Below are 21,330 nucleotides of genomic sequence, written 5' to 3'. Positions count from 1 at the left end.
TTCAGAGCAGAAATATAGAGGCAAAAACATAAGATGCAAACCACTCGTCAGCAGTACGAATCAGAAGATCTGATATGAATTCACAAAGAGATACAGAGATATTGACTATTCGAAAGCATTCTTGAAGATGGATCCTAGAGAAAAAAATTCTGAAAGTAGTTGATACCATCAAGGCTTCAAGCATGCAAATGTATTATAGCATTTGTTGCATATATGGACCTAGGGGTTCTTCTAAAGGAAATGGCCCACTCATGATCCAAATCATATAAGCTCATCAGTCAATCACGGTGGAGATAGTGTCATGGGTTGGACTTGCATGACTGCTTCTGGAACAGGCTCACTAATCGTTAGTGATGATGTAACTCAAGATGGTAGTAGCAGAAAAGTCAAAAGTCTGCAGAAACATTCTGTCTACCAATTTAATGAGAAATGCATCCAGTCTAGTTGGGAGCAACTTCATCATGCAGCAAGACAATGACCCAAAACACACTACTAACACAACAAACAACTTCATCAGGGGAGAAAAAGCGGAAGATTTTAGGCTGGCCAAGTCAATCACCAGACCTTAACTCAATTGAGCATGGATTTCACCTCTTGAAGAGGAGACTAAAGGGAGAAAAACCCCAAAACAAACAACAGCTGAAAGAAGCTGTGGTACAAGCCTGGAAAAGTATGACAAAAAGAAGAATGCAACAGTTTGGTGATGTCAGTGGGTTGCTATCTTGATGCAGTTATTGCAAGCAAGGCATAAGCAATCAAATATGATCAAATATCAAATACTTTAAGACTGTTTGTTCCAATATTTTTGCTCTAAAAATTGGGTGGTCTGGCACAACACATGCCATGTTCCAAGTTGTTTAACGCATGTAGATGTAAATATCAGGAAATTAAAACTGAAATTTTGATCTATTGCTTCATACTCATCTTTTGATCTCAAACACAAATTTCTTTAGTGTATAGCAAAAACAAAAGAATTGGCCTTGCCGTTCCAGTACTTTCAGAGAGGACTGTGTATACACACAAATCAATGAACCATTACTTGAGACTTCTTATCAGACTATAGATTTGTACTGTACATAAATTTGAACAACAGTGCCACACAACAGTGAGGTACAAAAATGTGTGCCTCCTAGTAAGCAGTGCAAAAATAGGTAATGAGGTAATGCATTTGTTCAACCCACACCCAAGGGTCTGCTCAATTTGGGAGCCAAAGAGTTATATACAAACCTAAACAGGGGTGATTTATTTAGGGAGGGATGAGAATGAGGTTCCTGCACACATGGCTTTTTTTCACACAGGTGAGAGCAGCTGATCCTCCCTGCAGCTTACTAGGCCTGCCCAGTCCTCCTCAACTCAGCAAAGATGGGGATGTAATAATTGGTGGTATCTTTTCCTTACACGCCATATGGGACCAGATAACACATGTTTTTACATCTGGACCTTGGCAACCAAACTGCAGAAGGTGAGGGGATATTGGGGGATTTTCATTTTTAATTTGGTCAAATTGGAATTATAACAGTGGTTCATATACACAAAATGTATTCTATACATTTTAAGAAGATCAGAAACATTTTCTTCAATTATTTGCATTACAACGTTATAAGCCTGCTACTGTATTAGAAGTACGGTGTTCTCTGAAACCATATGTGGTTGTTTTTTTTGTCCTGTAGTTTAAGCCTCCGTGAGTCTCAAAATGCACAAACAATGTTATTTGCCATTGAGGAAATCAACAACAGAACTGATATTCTTCCTGGGGTCAAATTGGGTTATAAAATCTATGATTCCTGTGGATCTGTAGAAATGGCCACCAGAGCATCACTGGCCTTGGTTAATGGCATTGGAGAAAATACATCTGTAATGTCTTGCTCTAAACCTGACACAGTTCAAGCAATCATAGGACAAACATCCTCCACCCCCACTATTGCCATTGCTGCTACTGTGGGACCTTTGCACATACCTGTGGTAAGGCCTCTTCTTTTATCTTTTTAAAAACTACTTTGTTTTACGTTTTACTTTGTTGTTGAAAGCTATGTATTGCAGGTGAGTCACTTTGCAACATGTGCATGCCTAAGTGACAGGAAGAAATACCCATCTTTCTTCAGAACTGTTCCCAGTGATTACTACCAGAGCAGAGCTTTGGCTAAGTTGGTCAGGCATTTTGGCTGGACATGGGTAGGGACCCTATGCAGTGATAATGACTATGGGAACAATGGCATAAATGCATTTATCATTGCTGCCAAAGAAGAGGGAATATGTGTTGAGTATTCCAAAGCATTCTTTAAGACAGACCCTAGAGAAAAAATTCTGAAAGTAGTTGATACCATCAAGGCTTCAACCTCCAAAGTTATTGTAGCATTTGTTGCATATACAGACCTCGGGGTTCTTCTAAAGGAAATGGCCTTGCAGAACTTGACAGGGTTTCAGTGGATTGGAAGTGAATCCTGGATTTCTAATATAAACCCAGCGAATTCTCAGTGGCAGCATCTTTTGAAAGGGTCTCTGGGTTTCGCTATGCCAAAAGCTCAAATCAAGGGCCTAGGAGAATTTCTAACCAAACTAAATCCAGCTTCTGATGTAGTTTTCTACAAAGAGTTGTGGGAGACAATATTTAACTGCAAACTTCTGATAGAAGAAAATGATGAGGTGAAACAAAGGTGCAAGAGCAACGAAAGTCTCAGTCAAGTTCAGAACCTTTATACAGATGTTTCAGAATTACGGATCGCAAATAATATTTATAAGGCCGTGTATGCTGTGGCTTATGCCCTGCACAAGAGATATGGCTGTTCAAAGAGAGAGAGGGGACAAGAAGGTCCTGCCTGTGCAAACATATCAGATAATAAACCATGGCAAGTAAGTGTAATGATATATCCTGCTGAAAAAAATGTATGTATATTTGTTTGAATGCTTTATGTTGGAATGCTGTATTTAGGTAGTGAATGAGTTGACGAAACTCCATTTCACCACTACAAGTGGAGAGGATGTATACTTAGATGAAAATGGAGACCCAGCAGCGAGGTATGAAGTGCTGAACTGGCAACAAGGCAAAAATGGTGAAATAGTGTTTGTTAAAGTCGGCTTCTATGATGGCTCTTTGCAAACACACCTTCAGCTGTCATTTAATAACATCAGTATAGCCTGGGCCCACAACAAACCACAGGTAAACAACAATATCTATAAAAACAGATAATATGTACAATAAATATTTTATAAAGTTAAAAACAAATACATACAATAAAAATGGTTTCCAGGTGCCGGTCTCTGTGTGCAATCCGGGTTGTCCCCCTGGCACCAGGAAGGCTGTGCAGAAAGGAAGGCCAGTTTGCTGCTTTGACTGCATGCCATGTGCAGAGGGGGAAATCAGTAATATAACAGGTATAACGAATAGTGGTTTGTGTCAATGATACAGACAAAAACAAGAAATATTTAAAAGTTTGTTAGGGTAATAAACAATAGAATTACCATTACTTAAAGGACTAAATTATATAGATAATAATTATGTAAATAATTATATTTGTTTTCTATTTTCTTGATATCTTCAGATTCTATATCTTGTATGAAGTGTCCTCCGGAACTATGGTCTAATGACAGGAAAGATACCTGTGTCTTAAAGCTGGTGGAATTCCTGTCATTTCAGGAAATAATGGGAATCATTCTTGTATCATTTTCTTTGTTAGGAGTGTCTTTCACCACCTGCATTGCAGTAATTTTCTTTAAACACAAGGACACACCAATTGTTAGAGCAAATAATTCTGAATTGAGCTTCCTGCTGCTCTTCTCACTCACTCTGTGTTTCCTCTGTTCACTTACTTTCATTGGTCAGCCCTCTGAGTGGTCCTGTATGTTGCGCCACACAGCCTTTGGGATTACCTTTGTTCTCTGCATCTCCTGTGTTCTGGGGAAAACAGTAGTGGTGTTAATGGCCTTCAGGGCTACACTTCCAGGCAGTAATGTAATGAAATGGTTTGGGCCTGTACAGCAGAGACTCAGTGTACTTGCCTTCACTCTTGTACAGGTCATTATTTGTGTACTTTGGTTAACAATATCCCCTCCCTTTCCCTACAAAAATATGAAGTACTACAAGGAAAAGATTATATTAGAATGTAATGTAGGTTCATCTATAGGTTTCTGGGCTGTGCTGGGATATATAGGACTCCTGGCTATTTTGTGTTTTATTTTGGCTTTTCTGGCAAGGAAGCTACCTGATAATTTCAATGAAGCCAAATTCATCACATTCAGCATACTCATATTCTGTGCAGTTTGGATCACTTTTATTCCTGCTTATGTCAGCTCTCCTGGAAAATTCACTGTAGCTGTAGAGATATTTGCCATTTTAGCATCAAGCTTTGGTTTACTAATCTGCATATTTGTTCCAAAGTGTTATATAATCATACTAAAACCAGAGAAAAATACCAAAAAGGAAATGATGGGTAAAACACCTGCTAAATGATTTATCTGTATAGATACTCACCATTAACATGATCTGTTTAAATTATATAACCTATATAAAAGGGATGTTCTCACTTAAATGAAAGCCTTTAAATTGCATTAGCATAAAATTGTACAATTTCAATAACTGCAGTAAATAAACTGATATCTTTCATCTGACTTTGCAGAACTATTTACACATGGTTAGTGGTTAGTGCAAGAAGTATGATTACATAACTAAGGTGTGTTTTAACATATCTTTTCAGACAGTTTTCTGCAGAAAATGTTCATTTTCTTTAAATTATTTTTGTCCCCAGCTTAAGCCATAATGTGGCCTTGATTGCTTATACCATAATCTATGAAATAGAGGACATCTCAAACAACACATTTCCACACATCAGTGCATGTGACAGTGCATCTATAAGTGCACTTTCAAAGGCCTATCATCAATAAAAGTAGCTGTACCCATGCAAGATAATAGACTACTTTCATATCCTTGGGGTTAACCATTACATTTTGGATAACTGGCTGAATGCAATGTTGTATACGCAACAAATTCAGCAACTGGGCCCTGTCCAAAATTACTGCAATTTAACACACTACACATATTGTACATGTGTCCTATAGACCTATTGATTATTGATAATATAGGTAAAGGTACATTTAAAATACCCACAAATCAGAATGTTGTTCATTTTATTTCAGCTGAAACCTCTAGTACTTGGCAATTAATACATTACTTCCCAGTTGTTTTCTATTTGTCTGGTTACACATAACTGTCTTCAGAACATATCCCAGCTCAACCTATTAGCACTGATTCTGCTGGTTGACAATAATTATTCACAGTTGAAACTAAGCACTAATTACCCTCATTTTCATTACCCAAACTCCCCAAATAGCCCAATTTTACACTCGAGGACTTCAGGACAGCCTGCACTTGTTACAAATGTTGCCCCAGTTATTACTGTAAATAATAATATCATTTAGGCAGGTGGTGGCATAGTTGTTTGAACGTAGTCTTTGCCCCGAAAGCCTGAAAAGAAGGGTAATGAATTCGTGTAAGCCAAACAGTGTAGAGAAAGCCATTTTTTCCTTAAACTGTGGCAACAAGGGAATCTGCCAATAGCCCTTGGTCAAATCCACAATCGAATAAGGTGAGCAGCACCTACTCTCAATTCCATCATTTTGCCCAATTCATCATGAGCCACTTATCTCTTGTGTTCAGGTAAATGATATGGTGGGATGCGCACCACCACACCAGGAGACATTTCAATTTGGTGTTCTATGAGGTCTGAGCATCCAGACAGGTGAGAAAACACGTCCATTTCTCTGGTCTGCTAAGGGTTTCAGAGTGGGATTAGCTGTTTTTGGACAAACCGGTCCCAATTCATCTTTCTTTGCCAATGCCAACGCCAGAGCTACAGGGACTGCCTTTGTCCATTTTTAGGAGGTTGAAGTGGTAAATTTATCATGAGTTCCCCCCTGTCTGAATGCACTACCTCCTAGTCCATGTCCCCTACCCATTGTATGACCTCAAAGAGTTATTGCCACTTGGTGAGGTTTTTTTTAATGCGTAAGTTGAAAGGAATACTAGGACCTTATCTCCCAGTGCAAACTGTCTGAGATGGGAGCACCTATTGTATAGCCATTGCTGCTGTTCCTGGGCCTAGAGCAAATATTGCATAATTGCAAATATTGCAAATATTGCACAGCAAATATCGCATAGACAAGTGACTCAGTGTGTGTTGCTGTCAGGGCCAGGATATACTGTACCTCAATTTTACTGGGGGTGGGACTGTCCTTACAGCATATCCAAACTTTTATAAAAGTTCAAATGGGGAAAACCCAGTGGACGCCTGGGGTACCTCTTGAACAGCAAACAACAGGCACTCCAACCATTTATCCCAATTACGACTGTGCATAAGCTTATGAATCATGTTTTTCAAGGTTATATCATGTTTTCAAGGATATTATTGAAACCTTCCTCCAGCATATTTGAGAATAATACACATTAGTGCAGATTGCCTTAATTTGCAACAATTTGTAAAGTTTGTGCAGCATATGTGACATACACAACATGCATTGATTGCTCAGGATCTTTTTTGGGATCCTAGTCTTGGACAAAACACAAATCAGTGCCTCTCCCAAGGTCTTTGCAGAGATCCATAAAGTACCTGACATTTAGACTCCTAATCGGGAGGTCAGTGGGACAGCGGCAGTCCGGAGCACCTGATCCCCCTCCATCAGGGGCCTCTTCCCCTGAAAATACCCTGGCTCTCTGCAACTCCAGCAGTCCTGCCTGGGCCCAGCTCCAGCTCTCAGAGGAGAAGTGGAGGTACCCTGGAGAACAGAAGGCGATCAGTTCACTTGTCGCTCATGCACTCCAACACACTCTCTGGTTCCACTGGATCCAGCTTTGCATGAATGTAAACAGCTTGTCTTCCTCCTCTAGTGTCATCTCGTGGAAGTGCCAGCAATGTTGTTCTGGTGTTAGAGCCACTGACTCCAGGACAGCCTTCTTCATTGTGCTGTAGTTTATATGTAGTTAACTGTGCTTCAATGGTCAGCAGGGCTTGGACTGGAGGCCCCCACTCATTCTCGCGTTAGCCACACACAGAGGCCTTTGTTTCAAACACCTCCAAAAATGACTCACTGTCATCAGCAGGGTTCGCTCACACCACCAAGAAGGCCAACAGGCTTCCAGACTTGGCAGGGACAGACTCAGGGTTCAGGGGACACTGGATGCTGGCTCAATCTGAGGCCTAGTCAGTCACTACCTGAAACAAGAGTGCTTGATTTTTCTTCATGCTGAGGAGATCCTGGTGTTACTACTGCTGCAGGGTAACTATCGACTGTAGGATCTGCACTAGATTTTGATCTGCAAAGACTTTGCTCCACGGCAGCATTTCTTCATTCTCCAAATTCCCAGATTTTATCACCAGTATAACAGTTCGCGACATTCCAAGAGGAACACAGGGGAACTCAGGTACATCTTTCTGCCCATTATTTTTAATAACAGCCCACTAACAGTTTATTAATACAGAACTCAAAATAATCCTTTTGGCTTTTCATGCACCTACTCCATGTCACTAGGATACATACACAGGGAGGAACACACACAGCGGAGAAAGGACATGGTTATATAGGAATATTTATGCACTGGTGAAACTATTCCTTAATTACTCTCAATATCATCCCCCAAACTCCCTCTCACATTACAGACTTCACTAAAACCACACCCCAACTGCCAGAATCACAGTCATCCCCTGTATGTTCAATATAAAAAACACATGGACCATGGCCTTTATGTGAAGGCTTACAGTTTGTGCCATCAACTGTGTGAGTTTGGAGCTGTCTTGTTTTGGATGGATTACTGGTGTATGACCTTGCCTTGCTTTGTCTCTGCCTTTAATGTTCTCTTTGGATTAATGCTATTATTGATTTCTGGTATGTTGACCCTGCCTTGCCTATTTTGGATTGCATTTTGGACTGTTTATCTTCTGAGCTTTTCTTGTGTTTGACCTGAAACATTTTTTTATTAGCAAAGGTGATCACCCTGCAAGACAATCTGATAAAATTGTGAAGGGCTATATAAAAAGTGGTCATTATCTGCTACTGCTACTTCAATTACCACTGACACTGCATGACTAAATACCTCAACATGACAACAGAAATCACATGACAATATAGCCAACCAATAGTTCCACATGTTTTAGCTTAAATGAAACTTGGATATCAATTATGTCACTTGTTTCCTTAGCCTGAATGTTGTCAATAGACAAATGTTGTAATGTTGTAATCTAATTATATGTGCAATTTTATGTGCAGAAATATTTTCATGAAGGAAAAAGAGGAGATGCTGAAAAATACACATACGAAGGTGAATGGAGAAACAGTTTGTTGATTTCTTCATTCTTCATCATTGATATGAAATAGCATCAATATATTACTAAGCATAACACCATGCTCACAGCAAAGTTACAGATCTTATAAGGACCATGGTCCTAACTGATATAGTTGTGTTAAGACTATACAAAACACTTGTATATTTTAATGTGATACATTTTAGTGTTTTTATTAGAGTTTTATCTCTAGATGTTCAATATGGTTGTTTAAATTACTTGAATCTAGTAAAATATCTGGGGGAAGGTTAGCTATGTGGCTAAGCTCTGAAATTCTGGGTGATAGGCCTTCATGTAGGCAACATGGGCATGGAGTGGTATGGCGTCACAATATAACTTGTAGAGCTCCAATTATACCCAATGCCTAATTAAGTCCATGTAATATAATCTAGTCTAGGCCTAGAAAATTCTTCATACACTTGTACAGAATATATCCTATTTCACCATAGAAAGGTACCCTCCAGTGGAGAGTTCCCCCCACCCCCCACCAAATTGCACACATAAAATTGCACATATGGATTTCCAAGATGGCAGCGCGGCAGTAGCACGCAGCGGCCACTCCCGACACAAAATGGTGCTTTTTTCGTCCTTAGGCCGACTTTTTAACGGCACATGGACATCGGAGCCACCGGTGTTCATGTATACCACCGCCAGACATTTATAAACCTAAGACACAACAATACAGCCACTCTGCACGATGATCTGGTGGAGAAGCTACGCGATCTCGGCTTGCTGCGGGGACCAGGCCTCCAGCCCTCGGCGTCGCCTGATGCCGGTGGCCGGGGGAGGGGATGTCGCAAGCGGTGCGCGAGAAAGCAGAAGGGCAGGAAGAGGGCGGGGGTTCGTGCTAGGCTAAAAACAAACCCTACCCGGCCGGCTCTCCCGTCCATCCTGCTCTCCAATGTCTGCTCCCTGGACAATAAACTGGATTACATCCGACTCCAGCAAACTACGCGGTGTGAGTTTAGAGACTGCTGCATCTTTGTTTTCACGGAGACGTGGCTCAGCGACAGAGTTCCGGACGCCGCCATTCAGCTAGACGGGCTAGCCTCGTTTCGTGCCGACAGAAACACAGCTCTGTGCGGTAAGGCTCGCGGCGGCGGCTTGTGTGTTTACATCAACACGGAATGGTGTAAGAACTCTGTGCTAGTCTCTAGTGACTGCTCATCGCTGGTGGAGTTTGTGACTGTTAGATGCAGACCTTTTTATTTACCACGGGAATTCACTACCATCCTCATAATCGGTGTATACATTCCCCCCAGTGCTAATGCTAAGGAGGCGCTCTGTGTACTGTATGGGGCTATTAGCGAGCTACAGAATTCAAACCCTGACGGACTGTTTATTGTTGCCGGAGATTTCAACCATGCAAATCTCAAGTCAGTGCTCCCTAAATTCCATCAGCATGTGGACTTTGCAACAAGAGGGAAGAATGTGCTGGACCTTGTTTACACAAACATCCCCAGCGCGTACCAGGCGGAGCCCCGCCCCCACCTCGGCTACTCAGACCACATCTCTGTTATGCTAATTCCAGCATACAGACCGCTAGTCAGACACTCCAAACTGGGTTCTGAAGCAGGTGAAAACCTGGCCAGCAGGAGCCATCTCTGCTCTTCAGGACTGTTTTGAACACACTGACTGGCACATGTTCAGGGAAGCGGCAACTGACGGTGACTTCACCGACTTGGAGGAATACGCGACATCAGTGACCTGCTATATCAGCAAGTGCATTGATGACGTCACTGTCTCTAAGACCATCACCTCACGCTCCAACCAGAAGCCGTGGATGACTGCAGAGGTGCGCGCGCTACTGAGGACCCGGGACTCAGCTTTCAGAGCAGGCGACAAGGTGGCCCTAAGAACAGCGAGGGCCAAACTGTCCCGGGTCATCAGAGAGGCAAAGCGCGCACACGCTCAGAGAATCCACAGAGACACACGGCGCATGTGGCAGGGCATCCAGAACATCACAAACTACAGGACACCACCATCTGCCTGTGACAGTGATGCCTCCCTCCCAGATGCGCTGAACGACTTCTACGCTCGGTTCAAGGCACAGAATGGCATGACGGCGAGGAAGACCACCCCTCCTCCCAATGACCAGGTGCTGTGTCTAACCACGGCCGACGTGAGGAAGACTCTACACAGAGTCAACCCACGGAAGGCTGCTGGACCAGACAACATTCCTGGCAGGGTGCTCAGGGGATGTGCAGACCAGTTGGCAGATGTTTTCACGGACATCTTCAACACCTCTCTGTGCAGCACCGTTGTCCCGACCTGCTTCAAGGCCACCACCATCGTCACCGTGCCAAAGAAGTCTTCAGTGTCCTGCCTCAATGACTACCGTCCCATTGCACTTACACCCATCATCATGAAGTGCTTCGAGAGGCTCGCCTTGAGGCACATCAAGACACTGCTGCCTCCCTCACTGGACCCCCTGCAATTCGCTTACCGCCCCAACCGCTCAACAGATGACGCCATCACCACCGCCCTCCATCTGGCCCTCACCCACCTGGACAATAAAGACACTTATGTTAGAATGCTGTTCATTGACTTCAGTTCAGCATTCAATACAATCATTCCTCAGCACCTGATTGGAAAGCTGAACCTGCTGGGCCTGAACACCTCCCTCTGCAACTGGATCCTGGATTTCCTGACTGGGAGACCTCAGTCAGTCCGGATCGGGAACAGCATCTCCAACACCACCACACTGAACACTGGAGCCCCACAGGGCTGTGTGCTCAGTCCATTGCTGTTCACTCTGCTGACTCATGACTGTGTATCAATGCACAGCTCAAATCACATCATCAAGTTCGCCGATGACACCACCGTGGTGGGTCTCCTCAGCAAGAACGATGAGTCAGCATACAGAGAGGAGGTGCAGCGGCTAACGGACTGTTGCAGAGCCAACAACCTGTCTCTGAACGTGGACAAAATTAAAGAGATGGTTGTTGACTTCAGAAGAGCACAGAATGACCACTCTCCGCTGAACATCGGCGGCTCCTCCGTGGAGATTGTCAAGAGCACCAAGTTTCTTGGTGTTCACCTGGCGGAGAACCTCACCTGGTCGCTCAACACCAGTTCCATAACGAAGAAAGCCCAGCAGCGCCTGTACTTTCTGCGAAGGCTGAGGAAAGCGCATCTCCCACCCTCCATCCTCACCATGCTCTACAGAGGGACTATCGAGAGCATCCTGTGCAGCTACATCACTGCCTGGTTTGGGAATTGCACTGTCTCAGATCGCAAGACCCTGCAGCGGATAGTGAGGACAGCTGAGAAGATCATCGGGGTCTCTCTTCCCTCCATCTCGGACATTTACACCTCTCGCTGCATCCGCAAAGCCACCAGCATTGTGGATGACCCCACACACCCCTCTCACACACTCTTCACCCTCCTGCCGTCTGCTAAACGGTACCAGAGCATTCGGGCCCTCACAACCAGACTGTGCAATAGTTTCTTCCCTCATGCCATCAGACTCCTCAATACCTAGAACTGGACTGAAGGAAAGAACACACACACACACACACACACACACACATACATATACACACATACACACAACTGAACATCCTCCATGCACATGTTTTACACATGTTTTGCACATGTTTTATGCTGCTGCTGCTACTATTATGTTTACATAATACAATACCATGTTTACATTACTTCAGCTATTTATACCAAACTCTGTATTATTTGCACTATTGTCACTTGGCCACTTTCAAACAGAACTGCGTACTGGTCGGTGTTGTAGTTATTGTACTGTCTTGTTCTGTCTTGTGAGTCCGCACGTTTGCACTTGTGCACTTTATGTTTAATTTATGTAGTCCCCGTAGCTCTGTGTTGTTCTGTGTTGTCTTATGTAGCACCTTGGTCCTGGAGAAACGTTGTTTCGTTTCACTATGTACTTGTATATGGCTGAAATGACAATAAACTCCACTTGACTTGACTTGACTTGACCTCCCAGAACACACAGGTAGGTGTATTGATTACACTAAAGTGATGTGAGATGTGTGTGTGCATAGTGCCCTGGGATGAAATGGAATCCCAATCAGGGCATATTTCTAAACCTTCCTCAAAGGTTAAAACAATTCCTCAACCTTCTCACTAAAAACAACTAGAAGTGACAAGGTCAGATTCATTTCACCCACTCTGAGGTATGGTAGTGTAAAAGGACAGGGCATCTATGATAGTGCACAAGTTCTGATTGCACAGCCTACTCTTTTCTATCAGATAAATGATCAAAACCACAATAAACAATGTTTATAGTTTCAAAAATGACATTGAATAGCAGCATTTCAGTGGGGTTATGCAGAATGCAAATTAATGAGGTAATTATATAAGTAAAGACCACACCTTATTAGGGAGCTAAAAAGATTATATAAAAGCCCAGAAGTCAAGGTGGTTTTGGAGGGATGAGAATGAGTTTCTTGCATACATGGTTTCTTTTCACACAGGTGAGAGCAGCTGATCCTCCCTGCAGCATACAAGGGCTGCCCAATCCTCCTCAACTCAGTAAAGATGGGGATGTAGTGATTGGTGGGATCTTTTCCTTCCACAGTGAATGGGACCAGCCAATACAAACATTCACATCAGGGCCTCAGGAAGGAAAATGCACGAGGTGAGGGAGCATTCAGGGAATTTTGATATAAACTAGGTTATATCAAAACATTTTACAATATTATTTGCATCATAAATTTTACAAAACTCATTTTGAAGTGATATCTATTGACAATATTTGTATTTGTATTCTTTTACCTACAGTTTGAACCTCAGAGAATTTCAAAATGCACAAACAATGGTATTTGCCATTGAGGAAATAAACAATAGAACTGATATTCTTCCAGGGATCATTTTGGGTTATAAAATCTATGATACCTGTGGATCAGTTGAAATGACCACAAGAGCCTCCTTGTCTTTAGTCAATGGCCAAGGAGAAAGTTCAATTTCAGTGCCCTGTTCAAAACCTGAAACTGTTCAAGCAATCATAGGACAAACATCGTCTACCCCCACTATTGCCATATCTGCTACAGTGGGACCTTTGCACATACCTGTGGTAAACCTTATGTCTTCTGATATTGAATTATAAGCATGCATTTCACTGAAATTAATTCATTTGGATTGAGTGTTATGTAATCAATTTGGCTTGATTCTCCTGAAATGAAAAGCAAACATATATAAGTGTAATTATCAATAATCAGTTATTACAATATATATTTAAACCAAAAAACAAATATTACAGGTGAGTCACTTTGCAACATGTGCATGCCTAAGCGACAGAAAAAAACACCCAACTTTCTTCAGAACTGTTCCCAGTGATTATTTCCAGAGCAGAGCTTTGGCAAAGCTGGTCAAACATTTTGGATGGACCTGGATAGGAGCCGTATGCAGTGATAATGACTATGGGAAAAATGGTATAAATGAATTTATCAGTGCAGCCAAAGAAGAGGGAATATGTGTTGAGTATTCCCAGGCATTTTATAAGACAGACCCCAGAGAAAAAATTTTGAAAATAGTTGAAATTATCAAGGCTTCAAGCTCCAAAGTTATTGTAGCTTTTGTCGCAGACTCTGACTTTGGGTTTCTTCTGAGGGAAATGGCCTTGCAAAACATGACTGGGTTTCAGTGGATTGGAAGTGAGTCCTGGATCTCAGATTTGAACACTGCCAATGCTGAATGGCAGCATATTCTGAAAGGGTCTGTGGGTTTTGCTATCCCACAAGCTAAAATCAATGGCCTAGAGGAATTTCTAACCATGCTTAATCCAGCTTCTAATGTAGATCTTTACAAAGAGTTGTGGGAGACAATATTTCAGTGTAAACTTCTGACACAAGAAAATGTTAAGATGAAACAATTGTGCAAGAGCAATGAAAGTCTCACTCAAGTTCAAAACCTTTATACAGATGTTTCAGACTTACGAATTGCAAATAATGTTTATAAGGCTGTGTATGCTGTGGCTTATGCCCTGCACAACAGTTACAGCTGTTCAGAGAGGGAGCGTGGACAAGAAGGTGCTAATGTATGTACAAACCTAGCAGATATCCAGGAACCATGGAAGGTAAGTGTATCACTATAGGCATGTGAAAAATATGTATTTATATTCATAACTGAAGATTTTGCATTGTTTTATTTAGGTATCAAATGAGTTGAAGAAAATCCATTTCACCACTACAACAGAAGAGGATGTATTCTTTGATGAGAATGGAGACCCAGCAGCGAGGTATGATGTGCTGAACTGGCAGCAAGGCAAAGATGGTAAAACAATGTTTGTTAAAGTGGGCTTCTATGATGCCTCTCTGCAAACACACCTTCAACTATCATTTAAAAACAACAGCATAGTCTGGGCCCACAATAAACCACAGGTAAATAGTAATATCTCTACCAATAGATTACGTTCATAGAGATGTTGTATTGTATGTTCATGCATACAGTGTATTATCAATAAATATATACAATAAATAATGTTTTTCAGAAAATTATCAATAAATAAATGCAATATATTATGGTTTTTAGGTGCCAGTCTCTGTGTGTAGCCACAGTTGTCCCCTAGGCTTCAGGAAGGCTGTGCAGAAAGGAAGGCCAATCTGCTGCTTTGACTGTATACCATGCGCAGAGGGGGAAATAAGTAATATAACAGGTATAATTAATAGTGGTTTATATCAGTGATGCAGAGAAGGCCAAGAAGGATTTATTTTTTTTATTAATAAAGAACCACACTAGAATTAATTGTAATTACCTAAACTGATATTCATTTTCTCTTTCTTTAGATTCTCTAACTTGCATCAAGTGCCCTCCTGATCTGTGGTCTAATGACAAGAAAGATACCTGTGTCTTAAAGCTGGTTGAATTCTTGTCATTTCAGGAAATAATGGGAATCATTCTTGTATCATTTTCTTTGTTAGGAGTATTTTTGACCATCTGCATTGCTGTAATTTTCTTTAAACACAAGGACACACCAATTGTTAGAGCAAATAATTCTGAGCTGAGCTTTCTGTTGCTCTTCTCTCTGACTCTGTGTTTCCTCTGTTCAATTACTTTTATTGGATGGCCCTCTGATTGGTCCTGTATGCTGCGCCACACAGCATTTGGGATCACCTTTGTCCTCTGCATCTCCTGTCTTCTGGGTAAGACATTAGTGGTGTTAATGGCCTTCAGGGCTACACTTCCAGGTAGTAACGTCATGAAATGGTTTGGGCCTGTACAGCAGAGACTCAGTGTACTTGCCTTCACTCTTGTACAGGTCATTATTTGTGTACTTTGGTTAACAATATCCCCTCCTTTTCCATACAGTAATATGAACTACTACAAGGAAAAGATTATATTAGAATGTAATGTAGGCTCAGCTATAGGTTTCTGGGCTGTGCTGGGATATATAGGACTCCTGGCTCTTTTGTGTTTTATTTTGGCATTTTTGGCCCGCAAGCTGCCTGACAATTTCAATGAAGCCAAATTCATCACATTCAGCATACTCATATTCTGTGCAGTTTGGATCACTTTTATTCCTGCTTATTTCAGCTCTCCTGGAAAATTCACTGTAGCTGTAGAGATATTTGCCATTTTAGCCTCAAGCTTTGGTTTACTATTCTGCATATTTGTTCCAAAGTGCTATATAATCATGCTAAAACCAGATAAGAATACTAAAAAGCAAATGATGGCTAAAGCACCTGCTAAATCATTTTAGCTGTCTGTCATAACATGATCTGTTTAAAATATGTAAAGAACATTTACTAATTTAAATTAAAGCTTTCAAAATAGATTAGCATAAATATGTATCATTTCAATAACTGTGGCAAATAATCTGGTATCTTTTGTCTTTGCAGTGTCATTTACATATTAGTGGTTACTGCAAGACACATAATGACATCACCAACGTGTGTTCACATATCTATTGAGACAGTTTTTTCCCACAAAATTTTCTTTTTCTTTAAATTTTTTGTCCCTGGCTTAAGCCATAATGAGGACCTGGTTGAACCATGCTTGCCTATAATCTGTGCGATAGAAGAGATCTCATACCACACACTACATGTGGATTTCCATACCTCAAATTTGGAACTGCACTGTCAAAGGCCTATTATGAATAAAAGTAGCTTTTCACATGCAGGACTAGGGATTGATTTCATTGTGCTTTAACATCACTCTACGGAAACTGGTGAGATAAAATTTTATATCTCTGACAAACTCATTAACCTGTTCCATAATTACTGAAATATCTCAAAAATCAGACTTTTGTTTTTATCATTTCATTTCAGCTTTAGCATGTAATAAATAAAATATTACTTCATAGTTATTTTCTGTTTGTCTGTGTACACATAATTGTCTTCAGAACGATTACCAGCTCAATCTATGGGCACCAATTCAGCTGTTCAAGCACTTTGGCTAGGTGTGAGTAGGAACCAAAAGTAACAAATATGATTAACAAATAAATAGGACTGTCGCGTTTATTATGGCAGTGCATAAGGGAGGGTACAGGAAGGCCTTTAACATCACACATCACAAGCAAAAATAATGGATGCTCTCAAGCGCTCTTCTACAAAGGTGATAATGGCCCTTGTATCTCATAGAGAAAAGCTACAAACAGAAGGTTACAGGACTGCAGTGGATTGGCACTAATACTTCTTTAGCATGCAAACAAACTATTCATCATAAAATCTTATACTTAGAATCCTCAAAATCTAACGATCAAATACATAAAGGCATTTGAGACTGTTCTTTGATTAGCAAAGGTGATTGCTCTGCAAGATACAATCTGATAAATCCATGAAGGGCCATATAAAAATGGTCATCATCTGTTACCATGATGCAATCTGCTCTAAAGAGAAGCTTCTTAACAAAGTCACTTAGGCAGAAAAAAAATATTTTCAATTTCAGATCTGGCCTGAATTCCCAAGTGGATACTGTATTTACGACACAGGTCCCTTATCATTTCAGAAACCAACGCCACATCCATGTGAAAACATATCACATTACAGTTTATTATTGTTATTTCAGGACTAGTTTTTATGTGTCTGTGCTTGTGGTGTTTGTGTGCAGTGAGAGCCATCCCTCATCCCTCTGGAAGAATTAATTTTGTGTTTTGAAGTTTTATTTTCAGATATGCACATATGTCAAATGTAAATGCTTTTCCTTGCCCTCTGGTCTTACATTTACATTTATGGCATTCGGCAGACACCTTTATCCAGAGTGACTTACAGAAGTGCTTTGAAGTCTCTATCAATAAATACATCCTGATTCTGGTTCACTAGGTCATGGACTAAGGGTACTATCAGTCTAAAAAACTCTGTTGGGGAGGTAAAATAGTAAGAAAAACACACAGACAGCAAAAGATTTTTTAAATAAAGTGCTAATTTATGACCTCCATGAAGAGGTAGGTCTTTAGTCATCTTTTGAAGACTCAGCTGTTCGGACATACAGGGGAAGTTCATTCCACTACCTAGGTGCCAGAGAACAGAAAAGAGCCTTGACACATGCCTCCCATGTACCCCAATAAATGGTGGGATCAAGCAAGGCTAGAGGATTGGAGAGACCGTGGTGCAGTGCAGGGTGTGATAAGAGCTTTAAGGTAGGTGGGTGCTGGTCCATTTATGACTTTGTAGGCAAGCATCAGTGATTTAAATTTAATGCGGGCAGCTACAGGAAGCCAGTGGAGGGAGTGTTGCAATGGGGTGTGAGAACATAGGAAGGTTGAAAATAAGTTGTGCAGCTGCATTCTGGAATAGTTGCAGGGGCTGAATGGTGTGTAGAGGCAGACCTGCCTGGAGCAAGTTGCAGTAGTCCAGTTTTGAAATGACAGGGCCTGATTTGCCTGTGTGGATAGAAATGGATAATTGCTTCTGATGCTGTAAAGGAGATATCAGAATTAATATGTCAGATTAGCAATGTGAGAGGAAAAGGACAGGTGATTGTACATGGTTACCTCAAGGTTAAATGCACTGACAGAAGGTGAGATCTGAGAGCTGTTCAGGGAGATCACAAGATCCTCGGTTTTACTGGTATTACGTTTCAGCTGATGAGTGTCTGCATGAAGCAGGAGTGGATCCCCAGTAGACTGTACAGGGTGTCCCAAAAGTCTCCATTCATAGGGGAAATTAACACTTTTAGCAAAATGTCTTCTTTATATATGTAAATATTATATAATAAGTATGGAAAAAAAAAAAAATATATATATATATATATATATATAAAAGAAGGCATTCTTATATTCATATATATATACATATATATATTCAGATAGCCTTTAAGAATGCCTTCGACAAAAGAAGAACATACTGAAATCATTCTCATGACTGGATCGGGAAGCTGACACAAGGTTGTGATGGACTTGAACAGGAAACATGGCAAGCAGGTCACACACAACACTGTTGCCCAAATTATTAACAAATTCAAAAAGACTCAAAGTGTTGCAGACCAACTGAGAAGTCAATGTCCATGAACATCCCCTTTTGAAGGCACAACTGACGTGGTGGTGGCATACATAGTCCCCTATGTATGGAGAATTTTGGGACACCTGTTAGACAATGCATTGGAGGATTTTAGAAAGAAAAGAGAGACGTGATACCATCAGTAGTTGTTGATGTCTGAGGGAAAAAAAGTGGGCTTCTCCAGGATGAGAGACTTGCTGACGTTAGGACATGACCAGAAGTATACTGAGCCATTCATGATACTAGTGATGAAGAGGAGGAGGTCTCGTTAGATGGTCTGCAGCATTGTGGAACGGATTGGATCCAATGGGCAGGTGGTAGGATTGCAGGACAAGATGACTTGCGGGATCTCTTCTGTTGCGGTATTTAAATTATTTTAATAATTATTACTGTTTTTAACTGTTTTCAATAATTTTGCACTATCATTTTCATTTGTTGTTTTTTTTTTCACTTTTCTCTTCTGCCGCATTTGCCGCATTTTCATTTTTTTTCAAATGTTTTTTTTTTTTTGTCCAAAGACTGCAAGCGGAGGCCATCCACGCCAGATCCGTCTAACATAATCTCAACTAATCTTCAACTAAGGTACATTAAACACTCATCATGGCAAACATTCAGCTTGTTCAGTGTGTTGAGTACAGGATATTTAGTCATTCTTCCTCTGTCGTTAGTAATAGCTTTATTTGCGATAAATGTATTTTAGTTTGCTCTCTGATGGAGAAGATTGCAGCATTAGAGGTGCACATCCAGACTCTAGAGAAGGTTAGCAAGATTGAGAGCATCATAGTTTCTGTAGTGGAAAGTCTGTGTGCCTTAGGCAGAGTTAGCAATCCCTCAACTCCTGCATTAGAGCCTCACAGTGAGGCGAATGGGTGATGACTCAGCGGGATAATTGCAAAGCCAAGGGTAACACTAAGGCTTGCCCATGTGCGAACTCTGGGCAAAATGATTCGTAAACATGGTATTAGCTTCCATTGTTACACAGTTGTATGTTTCAGCAAAGCCAGATGACAGACACCAGCTTAATAAAATTGAGAAACGTGTAAAGGATATTAGACACTGGATGCTTATTAATTTCCTTTTATTTGATTATGACAAGTCAGAAGTACTTGTACTAGGAACACATTCAGCTAGAAGTAAGCTTTCTGATTACTTAGTAACTCTGGATGGCCTTTCTGTTTCATCATGTGCAGCAATAACAGACCTTGGTGTGAATATTGACTCCAGTCTTTCATTTGAAGCTCATGTAGATAATATTACTAGGATAGCCTTCTTTCATCTCAGAAACGTTGCTAAGATAAGAAATATAATGTCACTACATGATGCAGAAAAATTAGTTCATGCTCTAGGTTGGATTATTGTAATGCCTTACTGTCTGGCTGTTCCAGTAGGTGCATAAACAGGCTCCAGTTAGTCCAGAATGCAGCTGCAAGTGTTCTTTGTAGAACCAGCAGATATGACCACATCTCTTGTTGTATCTATTGTATCCACACTGCATTGGCTGTCAATCAAATTTTGCATTGATTATAAAATACTACTTTTGACCTATAAAGCACTGAATCGTCTCACGCCACAGTACTTTTGGTCCTTAGCGAGCTTTTGGTCTTTTATGATCTGTCACGCCTACTTTGATCAAAAGGTACAGGCTATTTGTTGGTACCTCAAATAGTGAAGGCTATAGCAGTGGGTAGAGCTTTCTCTTACAAAGCCCCACAGTTGTGGAACAGCCTTCCAATTAGTGTTCAGGGCTCAGACACAGTCTCAGTGTTTAATTCTAGGCTGAAAACATATTTATTTAGTCGAGCCTTTTGTGAATAGTTTTTTCATAGATAAAGGAGCAGATCTGGAGGGTTCACGGGCATAGAGTGTCTCTCCCTCTCTCTCCCTCTCTCTTCTCCCTCTCCCTGTCTCTCTCTGTCTCTCTCTCTCTGTCGAGCTACACATGCTATTCCTGAGGTACCAGAGATCCTGACCCCTTCTGCTCTCCAGACCTGCCTGATCCATCCTGATGCCCTACTTCTGGTTGGAGTTCTCATCCATTGAGGTCACTTGCTTCTGCTGAGGATAGCCCCACATTGACAGCCTGAAGATCATTGAGATTACTGAGGATGGCATCACTTAAAAACCATGAAGATAACTTTGGACTACAATTCATATGAACATTTATGCTACGATGGCTTAGGCCTACAATTGCTGTGATAGTTTTAGGACTGCAATTGCCACAGTTTTGCACTCAAATCTCCATCAGTGAACAGGGGATAATTTCAATAAAACAGATTCCTTCCTCATATCGTCTCACAGAGTTTTTCCTTGCCACCTTCACCTCTGTCTTGCTCATTAGGGATAAATTCAGACATTTAAAATGTATATCCTGAATGTATTTATTTCTATAAAGCTGCTTTGTGACAATGCCCATTGTTAAAAGCGCTATACAAATAAAATTGAATGGAATTGAATTGAATTGCTAGATGAGAAAAATGTGCCAGTGCAAGAGGAGGAGAATACTGAATGTGTAGTGTAGGAGTTGGGGTTGGAGTGAAGGTGTGACAGTCTTCCCATCATAAAAGGTGGCAAAGGTGGCAAAGACTTCAGCAGTC

At 41.1% G+C, this 21,330-nt stretch overlaps 2 protein-coding genes across 2 annotated transcripts; both read left to right on the top strand.

Moving 5' to 3' along the window:
* Positions 1 to 1,677: 1,677 nt before the first annotated feature.
* LOC113534568 (extracellular calcium-sensing receptor-like) lies at positions 1,678 to 4,447 on the top strand. Its single transcript, XM_026927464.3, has 5 exons — positions 1,678 to 1,962; positions 2,041 to 2,850; positions 2,930 to 3,157; positions 3,249 to 3,372; positions 3,540 to 4,447. Exons 1-5 carry the CDS (start codon positions 1,705 to 1,707, stop codon positions 4,445 to 4,447), a joined length of 2,328 nt encoding a protein of 775 aa, XP_026783265.3. The 5' UTR covers positions 1,678 to 1,704.
* Positions 4,448 to 13,101: 8,654 nt separating this feature from the next.
* LOC113534566 (extracellular calcium-sensing receptor-like) lies at positions 13,102 to 15,999 on the top strand. Its single transcript, XM_026927461.3, has 5 exons — positions 13,102 to 13,374; positions 13,561 to 14,376; positions 14,453 to 14,680; positions 14,832 to 14,955; positions 15,086 to 15,999. The coding sequence occupies exons 1-5, from the start codon at positions 13,117 to 13,119 to the stop codon at positions 15,997 to 15,999; spliced, it is 2,340 nt and encodes a 779-aa protein (XP_026783262.1). The 5' UTR covers positions 13,102 to 13,116.
* The last annotated feature ends 5,331 nt before the right edge of the window (positions 16,000 to 21,330 follow it).

Source organism: Pangasianodon hypophthalmus, chromosome 6, assembly GCF_027358585.1.
Source record: "Pangasianodon hypophthalmus isolate fPanHyp1 chromosome 6, fPanHyp1.pri, whole genome shotgun sequence".
NCBI lineage: Eukaryota > Metazoa > Chordata > Actinopteri > Siluriformes > Pangasiidae > Pangasianodon > Pangasianodon hypophthalmus.
This window is presented reverse-complemented; position numbering and strand designations above follow the sequence as displayed.